At 42.5% G+C, this 12500-nt stretch overlaps 2 protein-coding genes across 3 annotated transcripts in view; both read right to left on the bottom strand.

Annotated features, from left to right (window-relative positions):
* The window catches only part of LOC130247254 (secretagogin-like), a 6665-nt gene extending 3728 nt beyond the window's left edge, over nt 1-2937 (bottom strand). Inside the window, exons 1-6 of one of the 2 annotated variants that reach the window (XM_056480484.1) lie at nt 2561-2937; nt 2422-2489; nt 1319-1408; nt 1095-1184; nt 433-489; nt 271-348 (exon numbers count right to left, since the gene is read on the bottom strand). In XM_056480484.1, the coding sequence (XP_056336459.1) occupies nt 271-348; nt 433-489; nt 1095-1184; nt 1319-1408; nt 2422-2489; nt 2561-2627 (450 nt within the window). In that variant the 5' untranslated portion in view covers nt 2628-2937. Of the gene's footprint in view, nt 1-270; nt 349-432; nt 490-1094; nt 1185-1318; nt 2490-2560 lie in introns of both variants that reach the window. The other variant, XM_056480483.1, reaches the window with a different exon arrangement.
* Nucleotides 2938-4814: 1877 nt separating this feature from the next.
* LOC130246436 (F-actin-uncapping protein LRRC16A) overlaps nt 4815-12500 on the bottom strand; it is a 25273-nt gene continuing 17587 nt past the window's right edge. The window contains exons 32-38 of the mRNA XM_056479381.1: nt 11503-11618; nt 10979-11429; nt 8756-8812; nt 7827-7863; nt 7277-7585; nt 7023-7184; nt 4815-6626 (exon numbers count right to left, since the gene is read on the bottom strand). Of these exons, the coding sequence (XP_056335356.1) occupies nt 6472-6626; nt 7023-7184; nt 7277-7585; nt 7827-7863; nt 8756-8812; nt 10979-11429; nt 11503-11618 (1287 nt within the window). The 3' untranslated portion in view covers nt 4815-6471. The remainder of the gene's footprint in view (nt 6627-7022; nt 7185-7276; nt 7586-7826; nt 7864-8755; nt 8813-10978; nt 11430-11502; nt 11619-12500) is intronic.

Below are 12500 nucleotides of genomic sequence, written 5' to 3'. Positions count from 1 at the left end.
CACAGAGAATCATCCAGACACATCCGCACTTTACTCCTGCGTTCCTCTCTCTCTCTCCTGAAGTGCTGACGAGGTCATGTGACGTAATTTAAAACAAGACAACATGGAGACTGACATGCTGATTACTGAGGAGGAATTCTGATGTCAGGAGAGCATGTCTGTCTATGGCAGAATCAGCTGTAGTGTGTGTGTGTGTGTGTCTGTGTGTGTGTGTGTGTGTGTGTGTGTGTGTGTGTGTGTGTGTGTGTGTGTGTGTGTGTGTGTGGCTACCATGGTGACGGTGTACTCCTCCAGTCGGGCCGCGGTGACCTGTGTGTGATGCTGATGGAGGAGATCTTGAAGGAAACCCTGAAGAGCAGAGAACACACGGGTGAACACACACATGCACGCATACACACACGCACACACACACACATCATCAGCCAGCGTCACCTTCAGCTCTGCAGTAGAGATGTATCCACTGCTGTCGGTGTCGTAACAGCGCCAGATCTGAGAACAGAAGCAGTGATGAACTCAACATGCTGACACACACACACACACACACACACACACACACAGACGCACGCACACAGACGCAGACCGTAAAACACACAAAAATATACAATCACACACACACATAGAGACAGACAAACACACACACACACACACACATGCTTGCAAACACACAGACAAACACACACACACGCACATAGACAGACAAATACACACACACACACACACACACACACACGCGCGCGCAGACAAACAAACACACATACATAGACAAGCGCACACACACAGAAGCAGACCGAAAAACACATGCGCAAACACAATCACACACACACATAGAGACAGACAAACACACACAAACACATGCTTGCACACAACCACACACACACATAGACAAACACACACACGCAGCTAGACAGACAAACAAACACACACACACATAGACAAACACACATACACACACGCAAAGAAGCAGACCGACAAACACACGCAAACACACAATCACACACACACATAGAGACAGAAAAACACACACACACAGACAAACAAAAACACTCACATAGAAAAGCATAGAAAAACACACACACACACACACACACACACACCCTCATGAACTCTACACTGTTGTCCAGGCGTGTCTCCATGCGGAACAGCAGCAGGAAGTTCTCCTGTTCTGGAAGAACCGCCGCCGCCACCTCAGAACAGCAGAAGACCAGCCATCATCATCATCATCATCATCATCTTCATCATCATCTTTATCATCTTCATCATCATCATCATCATCTCCATTATCATCATCAGAGTAATAATAACATCCTCCTCCTCTTACCTGCTGCATCTGCAGGAGTCCATCAGTGACGACACAGCGGGACACAACAGACTCACACACAGCCTGCAGCTGCTGCTCCGAAACTGCACACTGCACACACACACACACACACACACACGCACGCACGCACGCACGCACGCACGCGCGCACACACACACGCACGCACACACGCACGCGCGCACACACACACACACACACACACACACACACACACACACACACACACATACACACACACACGCACACACACGCACACACACACACACACTCACACGCACACACACACACACAATAAATGTATATTTACACATATTACAACACACACATATATATATATATATATGTACAGCTGAAGTCAGAATTATTCACCCCCTATGAATTTTAAATATTTCCCAAATGATGTAACTTGTAAAATGATGTACCGTAACTTTACCCTAATTACCCTAGTGAAGCCTTTAAATGTGACTGTAAGCTGTATAGAAGTGTCTTGAAGAATATCTAGTCTAATATTATGTGCTGTCATCATGATGAAGAGAAATCTGCTCTCCATTAAACAGAAATTGGGGGAAAACTTTACATTTTTTACTGTTTGGGGGCTAATAATTCAGAGGGCTAATAATTCTGACTTTCATAATATATTCAAAACCTTTTTAGCCTGAAATTGTGATGAATGAAATCTAAATATCTCAATAAATGATATACCCAGATTTGAAGTTGATCTGTCAGAACATGAGCTTTCAGTATAGGTTTGTGTTGGGCGCAGTACCTCACATGACCACTAGTAACACACTGCTGACCATATAAGGGCTTCCTCTATCTCTATATCTGTGTTTATTAAACATGTTCATACTTTAGACAATATTTGTAAAGCAGACAACACACTCTACAGCAGTACGTGCAGTTTGATGATATCTGCGTCCATTTAGAGAAACTGTAATCTCAAAAACTTGAAGATAGAGATGTGGATTGCTGTAGCAAAGTAATGTTTACAACTGAGTATACTTGTGACTTATTAATAAATAACTGTTGCTCTGTAATAGCTATGAACTATCAGCCTACAGGATATCAGATTTAGTTTGGTGAAGTAAGCGTGCGGCACTGACCGTCTTCTGGCTCTTCAGGAGCTGCTGCAGGAACGTCTCCAACTTCTGCGTCTGGATGGAGTCCTCATCTGCGGGAGCACAGGTCAGCAGGTGTGTGTGTGTGAGAGAGTGTGTGCGTGTGTGTGTGTGTGAGACTCACCTCGGCTGAAGCGCGTCCAGCACTGCAGAAACGCAGCAGCGGTCAGATCTCTGAAGACGCTCTCCATGACTGAAACACAAACACAGCTGCAGATCCAGAAGCTCCAGCAGCTCCTCCTCCGTCAGCGCGCACACACACACACACACACACACACACACACTTAATGAGGAGTCAGTGCACACAACACACAATCTACACTACAACCAGAACCTCCAGGGGCTCCCAGGGCTCCTCCTCCATCAAAGCACATAATGAGGCATCAGTGCACACAACACACAATCTACACAGCACACAATCTACACAACACACAATCTACACAACAGATAACACACAATCTACACAACACACAATCTACACAACACACAATCTACACAACAGATAACACACAATCTAGACAACACACAATCTACACAACAGATAACACACAATCTACACAACACACAATCTACACAACAGATAACACACAATCTACACAACACACATGACAACACACAATCTACACAACAGATAACACACAATCTACACAACACACATGACAACACACAATCTACACAACACACATGACAACACAAAATCTACACAACACAGATAACACACAATCTACACAACAACCTTAACCTCCAGTCCTCTCAGGTCACCCCCCCCCCCCCCCCCCACACACACACACACATACACGCAATGAGGTTTTAGCGAGCACAACACACAATCTACATAGCACACACAACAATATACTATCTACACAACACACAATCTACACAACAACCAGAACCTCCAGGGGCTCCCAGGGCTCCTCCTCCATCAAAGCACATAATGAGGCATCAGTGCACACAACACACAATCTACACAACACACATGACAACACACAATCTACACAACACACATGACAACACACAATCTACACAACACAGATAACACACAATCTACACAACACAGATAACACACAATCTACACAACACAGATGACAACACACAATCTACACAACACAGATAACACACAATCTACACAACACAGATAACACACAATCTACACAACACAGATGACAACACACAATCTACACAACACAGATGACAACACACAATCTACACAACACAGATAACACACAATCTACACAACACAGATAACACACAATCTACACAACACACATGACAACACACAATCTACACAACACAGATGACAACACACAATCTACACAACACAGATAACACACAATCTACACAACACAGATGACAACACACAATCTACACAACACAGATAACACACAATCTACACAACACACATGACAACACACAATCTACACAACACAGATAACACACAATCTACACAACACACATGACAACACACAATCTACACAACACAGATAACACACAATCTACACAACACACATGACAACACACAATCTACACAACACAGATGACAACACACAATCTACACAACACAGATAACACACAATCTACACAACACAGATGACAACACACAATCTACACAACACAGATGACAACACACAATCTACACAACACAGATAACACACAATCTACACAACACAGATAACACACAATCTACACAACACACATGACAACACACAATCTACACAACACAGATGACAACACACAATCTACACAACACAGATAACACACAATCTACACAACACACAATCTACACAACACAGATGACAACACACAATCTACACAACACAGATAACACACAATCTACACAACACACATGACAACACACAATCTACACAACACAGATAACACACAATCTACACAACACACATGACAACACACAATCTACACAACACAGATAACACACAATCTACACAACACACATGACAACACACAATCTACACAACACACATGACAACACACAATCTACACAACACAGATAACACACAATCTACACAACACACATGACAACACACAATCTACACAACACAGATAACACACAATCTACACAACACACATGACAACACACAATCTACACAACACAGATGACAACACACAATCTACACAACACAGATGACAACACACAATCTACACAACACAGATAACACACAATCTACACAACACACAATCTACACAACACAGATGACAACACACAATCTACACAACACAGATAACACACAATCTACATAGCACACACAACAACACACAATCTACACAACAACCAGAAGCTCCATCTAAACTAAAGAAAATAGTTTAAAAAAGATAAATGAAAGTAAATGAAAAATTAGAAGCTAAATTAGACAACATTGAATTAACTCTCCAATTTTAATGCATCAGGAATAAAATATTATTTTCTTTGTCAAATATACAATCCTGTATATATATATATATATAATAAACTAATCAGATCGACACAGATATATCAATTATAATTGATTAAAATAAAACACAATAAAGGCCAGTGAGTTTCACAAGTGTTTACAGATCTACATGTGTTTACTCCAGACTGTAAACATACAGGGTACAAGTTTAAAGGTTTTAAACACAAAATTAGTAACAAAACTCACAAAAATACAAAATCTAAAACTGAACACATTTAAAACACTGCTCATAGATTTCACATTACTACAAAGAAACAGCAGGAAACACTAGAACATATTAAACAAAGCTATTACTGCAAAGCATATTCCAATAATCTGTGTGTAAATAATCCCTCAAAGCTGTATAATAACAACATTATATAGAATTGCTCTTACTTGTTTATAATAATAATAATGAAAGGGTTATTTAAGGGTTTTCTTATTTAAACCACAGCAGATCAAATTTTCTCAATCTCTTTAATCAGAATAATAATAATAATAATAATCATAATAATAATATAATTGTATACTTATCCAGTCTTTTCCATTGCTCTTAAAGTGATGTACAGATTTTGAGAGTCTCCTCAATGTTGACAATTCTGATCATAATTTACTCTTTTCTATAAGATCCAAGATTCTGATCCAGTTTGTTACTCAATAACAAATAGACTTAAAGCACAATAGCTTTAATATTAAAGTGTAATAACAACAGGGATTACAGTTAACCTATACTAAAACTACAGTTTTTAAAATCCTAAATCTTTCCCTAAATTACACTGAAAACAGAAAACACGACATTAATATGAACGAATATATGCACTGATATTATATTGATAAATCTATACCAGTATCTCTGATTATAAAATGACACGGCGCGAGTAAACAAGAACTAAATGTGATTTTACTATTTTCATTATGTCTGAAATCTTATAATTATTCTAAATATGTGATTTTAATTCTATAAACGATTACAAATCTGATTTCATTATTTTGAGAATATATATATTATTGGTTTTGGTTATCATTCGTCAAAAATATTCATTCATTCATTTGCTTTTCAGTTTAGTCCCTTTATTAATCTGGGATCACCACAGCAGAATGAACCGCCAACTATTCCAGCAAATTTTTTACACAGCGGATGTCCTTCTAGCTGCAACCCAGTACTGGGAAACACCCATACACACTCATTCACTCATACACTACTTTAGTTGATCAGTTCCCCTATAGCGCATGTGTTTGGACTGTGGGGGAAACCGGAGCACCCGGAGGAAACCCACACCAACATGAGGAGAACATGCAAACTCCACACAGAAACACACACTGACCCAGCCGGACTCAAACCAGAGACCTTCTGGTTTTAATCCACTGCACCACCGTGTCGCCCTTGTCAAAAACATTTTGATTTGTGCTCATAAAAACATATAAAATATATAAAAAACAACAGTCTGAAACACTTCAGTCATCTTGCGCCTGGGTTACCGAGGGCTCTGGTTGAGAAGCACAGGCCCAGCTCATCTTACAGGCTGTATTACACATATTATATCTCTAAGTGAACATGAAGTGATTAATGCTAAGATGAAGGCTGATCTCATCTGTCAATCACTGGTGTTCAGGAGATGTGATTGGCCGCAGCGGCTGAGGGGAGGGACTGTGTGCGCTGGCGGTCGCTGTTGTCCTCAGATGTGGACTGGACGCAGGATATAGAGCGACTGACGCTGAGTGTGTGTGTGTCGAACACACTGCTGTCACCGGGAGACTGCAGACCTGAAGACACAGATCATCATTAGCAAGACTAGCAGAACACAATTAACACCAGATCAGTTAACAGCAGTAAACACTGATCATGAGTTCGGTATGGTGTACCGCAAGGCTCAGTACTCATACAGTGAGACATGCTGATATTCAATATATGATGATGATGATGATGATGATGAACATGCTGGTCTACAATGCAGCGGCTCATGTTAGTCTGGTTCTGTCCAAACTGCTCTGGCTCCACATTAGACATAATTTTCAGATTAATTCTGCAGTTTGGACTGGTTTGATGTGGTTTGGACATGCTTCATTATGATCTGAGGTGTGTGTGATGCTGAGAAATATTCCATGTGTAGTGAAAACACAGGCTTTAATAGGAGTCTTCCTCATCTGACATCAACTCACAGTGGTCAGGCGAGTCTCCGCCCTCTGTGCTGTGAGTGACAGAACCTGGCTCCGCCCCCTCACTGACTGACACCTCCGCCCACGGGGAGAGGGGCGGGGCCGGAAGAGCAGGGGATACTGGGACACAATCCAGAGGAGGAGGAGGAGGATGAGGAGGAGGAGCTGAAGAGCAGAAGACACGAGTCAGACTGAAGATTCACTGTGTGTGTGTGTGTGTGTGTGTGTGTGTGTGTGTGTGTGTGTGTGTGACTCACTGATGAGTTCAGATGAATGACTGGAGTGACGCTCCGATGATGCTGTGTGTTCAGCTAAGTGTTCCTGCACAAGTGTGTGTGTTGGTGTGTGTGTCTGCTCGGGTGTGTGTTCCTGCACAGGTGTGTGTATTGGTGTGTGTGTCTGCTCGGGTGTGTGCTTCTGAACAGGTGTGTGTTCAGGTGTGTGCTTTTGCACAGGTGCGAGTGTGTGTTTCTGCGCAGGTGTGTGTTCAGGTCTGGGTTTATGTGTGTTAGCTGTAGACTCCTGCTCATGAGTCTCTCTCTGTGCTGCTGTGTGTCCGTGGTCACCTGCTCAATCAGAGATCAATAATTATTGATGAATTTAATTAATCACCAATACACAATCACACACACACACACACACACACACACACACACACACACACACACACACACTCTCTCTCTATCTCTTAGACACATACAAACACAAACTCTTTATCTCTTACACAAAAAAACACATATACATATATACACACGCTCACATGCAAACACACACACACACGCACGCACACGCACACACACACATCACCTTCATCTTGACCTGCTGCAGATGGAGAAACACCAGCCTGTGAGACAAATACACACACACACACACACACACACACACACAAACAATAAGCAGCAATATATTTTCTATAATTCATTCATTCATTTTCTTTTTAGCTTAGTCCCTTTATTAATCTGGGGTCGCCACAGCGGAATGAACCGCCAACTTATCCAGCATGTTTTACACAGCAGATGCCCTTCTAACTGCAACCCAGTACTGGGAAACACCCATACACACTCATTCTCACACACATACTCTACGGACAATTTAGCTTACTCAATTCCCCTATAGTGCATGTGTTTGGACTGTGGGGGAATTCGGAGCACCCGGAGGAAACCCACACCAACATGAGGAGAACATGCAAACTCCACACAGAAACACCAACTGACCCAGCCGAGGCTCGAACCAGCGACCTTCTTGCTGTGATGCGACAGGACTACCCACTGCACCGCTGCGTTTTCTATAATTACTCTTGTTTCTTCCTCCTGAAATGTTAGACCTGTAAAGTATCCTCCTTCAGTCCTTTATTAAACTCCTCTTGAGGCTGTCCAGATATATCTGAAGAGCTCCAGAGCATCATAAACACTAAACTGCATTAATGGTATCTGCAGGAGTGTGTGCGGCTCCGGTTAGCATCTGTTGATGTGGACCGGGCTAATTGTGAGCAGTTTTCTGCTATTTTGGTTAGTAATGTCCAGGGCGTGACGCAGAAACACACCACAGTAATCAGCGGCGCGCTGCTGTCTAATAACACTCTCACTACAGCTGGCCTTTTATTTGTGGAGTAAATTACAGTGTTCTCAGAGCATACGTGTACAGTGGGCTAACACACACACACACACACACACACACTCATTACGTGCTCTCCTGATGGAGCTCTTAAATCTGCATGACCTGAGATCTGCTCTGACCTTCTTGCGTTTCTCCTGTTTGGCTCGTATCTCCGCCAGCAGATCGTTTCCCAGCACCTGCAATACAGTTCAATAATCATCATTCCACAGCAGCGCTACAAAACCTGCACATTATTCCCACACTACAGTCAGAATCAGTGAAGTGAAGTGTGTGTTAGGGCTGGGTTTAACGTGTGCATTCGCAGTCGTCACATCACTGCATCAGCAATGTGGAGCTGGGATTATTACAGCTGATCAGCAATGAAGAGAATGAGCAGTGTTACATTACATTTGATTCCTCAATAACAGGGTCAGGACAAAATACAGATATTTATTTCAAGAGTTCACACTTAGCTGATGATAGATTGGCATGCTGTCCCGGGAGAAAGCCCTGAGCTCAGAAGATCCTCGAGCCCGGGGCTCCCTCCCGTTTGCAAGGCGAGAGGGGAGTTTAAGCTCAGGTAGATCTGGAGAACTCCCCTGCTGTAGAAGCTAATGAACAGATAGTGATCTGCGATGTCAGATTGGTCCAATATAGGGCAGCACTAGTGTGTAGGTTAGACCAATGGTTTCCAAAGTGGGGGTCGGGGCCTCCCAGGGGGTCACGGTACAATGCAGGGGGGGGGGGGGGTGGTTCGCTTGGTAATTTCCAAAAATCAAATTCACTTTATTAAACGATTAGAATGACCATATTTTATTCATAACCAACAGAAGAAAAAAGTTAATAGTTACATTAAAAAAACAACATGCAAAAAATAAAAAGCCATCAGTCTTACGGTTATTGCGACCCCCTGGGGTTATTTCGTCATATTAAAGACACAGCACATTGGTTTTTAGGCACCAGGTTAAACTTTCTGACCCCTTTACACGACTCACGTACATTAAAATAAATACAAGCCGCAACTGAACATGGAGGATGGTCTCCGAGTGGCGTTCTTCAAAATTAAATGAGGAATAAACTTGGTCCTCTTGGTATGTGTGCACCTTTGTGTGCGAGGTTTCTATATTCATCATTATTGGGAGTCGCGAGTCACTGGCATTGTTATTTTAGGGGTCACGAGCTGAATGTCTGGGAACCCCTGGGTTAGACAGTATATAAAGCAGAGCCTCCAGCTGATACCCATAGTAAACCTGCAGTAATAGAGTTATACGCTATAAATATGTACAGTATAGGGGTTGATCACAGTTGATCCATACGGATCACAAATCACGGTTCGGAACACACATGTGGCCCGTGGATTAATACATTGTTTTACTCGTAGATTAATCCTAAATGTGTGACGATCACAGAGAGATGGCCTCTCACGTCATACAAATCACATGAAAGCATTTAGGCACTCCTGTAAAGTATAACGATGACGGAAGAAGTTGTGTTATTCAGGATGTGGTGGGTTTCTCAGGTTATTAAAGGTGTTTTCTGTCACTATTTGTTTAGCTTGCATTAATGCATTCAGTGTACGATTAATCATTAAAAGATCAGGATCTCAACACCCACACAACATCAATTATAAATGATGCTGATGTGCATATGTTTATTAATCCTTCCAATCGCTGCATTCAAATCTGTGTTTGAAACACTCAAAAATCAAGAAAGAGATTGAGTCTTTAGTTTACAAACAGTCAAAAACACAGCAGTACTATGATAACAGTGTATAGTTTAGATAAAACCACTGATGTTTATGGTAAAGATTAAAATCACCATCATATGCATCGATCTTGACGCTCAAAAATGAAAGTTGTAGGCAGCAGTTGCTTTATTTAACCAGTAGGTGGCGACAGCCAGCCATCAAAAATACGCCACTGAATAATTCCTAAACTATGATTATCTAGCAATGAAACATGAAGGTTTATGAGTGAAGAACTGAATCCTTTATTGAAGATGCGACTAGAAATAAATCTGGGTTGTACAGATTATAACGTTGGAGTTCTACATTTAGCGTTATCAGCAACAGTAGCAGTGAATTTGCTCACAGCACTGAATATTTCAGTTTATTTTTATTCAGATGATTATTTCTTCATTTTATTTTTAATTAAATTACAGCTTCCCAGTTTTGTTTGTCCAAAAGTGTCTTGCAGTGCTGTTTCTGTAATAAAGGAAAAGCAAACTACATTCGTCTCCTCCTCTGATCCATAAATGGTCTGATCCGTGACTAAAACACCCTAATGAGATCTGAACCGTGAGATTTGTGATCCGTTACACCACTGGTACAGTGTGTGTGTTTGTGTTTGTGTTGTACTTTTCACCTGCACACCCATGTGTCGCCCGCTCAGTGGACTGCCACGCTTTACAGCCTCCTGAACATGACCTTTGACCTCAGGCGCTACAGGCTCTGGGGTCACGAGGTCACTGGAGATCATGGTTGGTGCGGGGTCACTAGAGGTCATGGCCGGAGTAGGGTCACTGGCGGTCACAGCCGGAGTGGGGTCACTAGAGGTCACAGCAGGTACAGGATCAATAAAGGTCACGACCGGCGCAGGTAAACTGGAGGTCACAGCCGGAACAGGGTCACTAAAGGTCACAGTCGGCACAGGCTCATTAAAGGTCACAGTTGGTACACGGGGCGGGGCATCAGGCTCTTCTGTTGACATTGCTCTGGGGGTGGGGCTGATGGGCGTGGCTTTAGATGAGGGGCGGTGCTTAATGAGACTGAAGAAGCCACTGAGACGAGACTCTCTCTTCTTCTCTGTGTCCGGCCTGCAGACACAACAGACTATAACTACAGTAACAGTTACAGAACACACACACACGCACATAAACACACACGTACTTCACTCCGAAGTTGGTGACTTTTCTGGAGAAGAACTCCGGCACTCCTTCATCCAGCTGATCCACAGAGCCACTCTCTTCCACTTCCTGTGTAGGAGCTTTGGTGATTGGCTGACACTGGATAACCATCACAACACCAGTTCCATTATTCTAATCAGTCCAGTTCAATGCTTTCTTATACACTACCTGACTAAAGTCTTGTCGTCTATCCCTGTTTTAGGAACAGCTAATAACTCGACTTCTAGTTGATGATTTGGTATCAGAAGTGTCTTATATGAAAGGTAAAGGCCTCTAGATGAGGCTTATTTGAGCACAATATAATCTGATTATGTCTTGATGTTGACTGATTTGATTAGGACAGTAAGGTCTGACTCTGCTTAGACTAAAGTCTGCTCACTGAAGCTTCAATAATGTCCAGTATAGAATATGTGCTCATGCTGCAGTGGAAACAGAATGAATATTGTGTCTGACTCCATCATGAGCTTGGAGGACTGCATCCATACATCTCTGACATGACTCAAATCACTGATTAATAAAGTCATCTGGAATGGTGAAGAAAGCCTTCTTGCAGGACTCCCAGAGTTCATCAAGAGTCTTTGTGTTCATCTTCAACACCTCCTCCTTCATCTTACCCCAGACATGCTCAATAATGTCCATGTCTGGTGACTGGGCTGGCCAATCCTGCAGCAGCTTGACCTCCTCTGCTTTCAGGAGCTTTGATGTGGAGGCTGAAGTATGAGAAGGAGCGCTATCCTGCTGGAGAATTGTCCCTCTCCTGTGGTTTGTAATGTAATGGGCAGCACAAATGTCTTGATACCTCAGGCTGTTGATGTTGATCATCCACTCTGCAGATCTCTCGCACGCCCCCATACTGAATATAACCCCAAACCACGATTTCTCCTTCACCAAACTTGACTGATTTCTATGAGAATCTTGGCTCCATGCTGGTTCCAGTAGGTCTTCTGCAGTATAGGTGATGATTGATGCAGATCAACAGAT

The sequence above is a fragment of the Danio aesculapii genome, chromosome 19 (genome assembly GCF_903798145.1).
Source record: "Danio aesculapii chromosome 19, fDanAes4.1, whole genome shotgun sequence".
NCBI classification, from domain to species: Eukaryota; Metazoa; Chordata; class Actinopteri; order Cypriniformes; family Danionidae; genus Danio; species Danio aesculapii.
The sequence above is the reverse complement of the archived record's forward strand: the minus strand, read 5'-3'. Positions and strand labels throughout refer to the sequence as shown.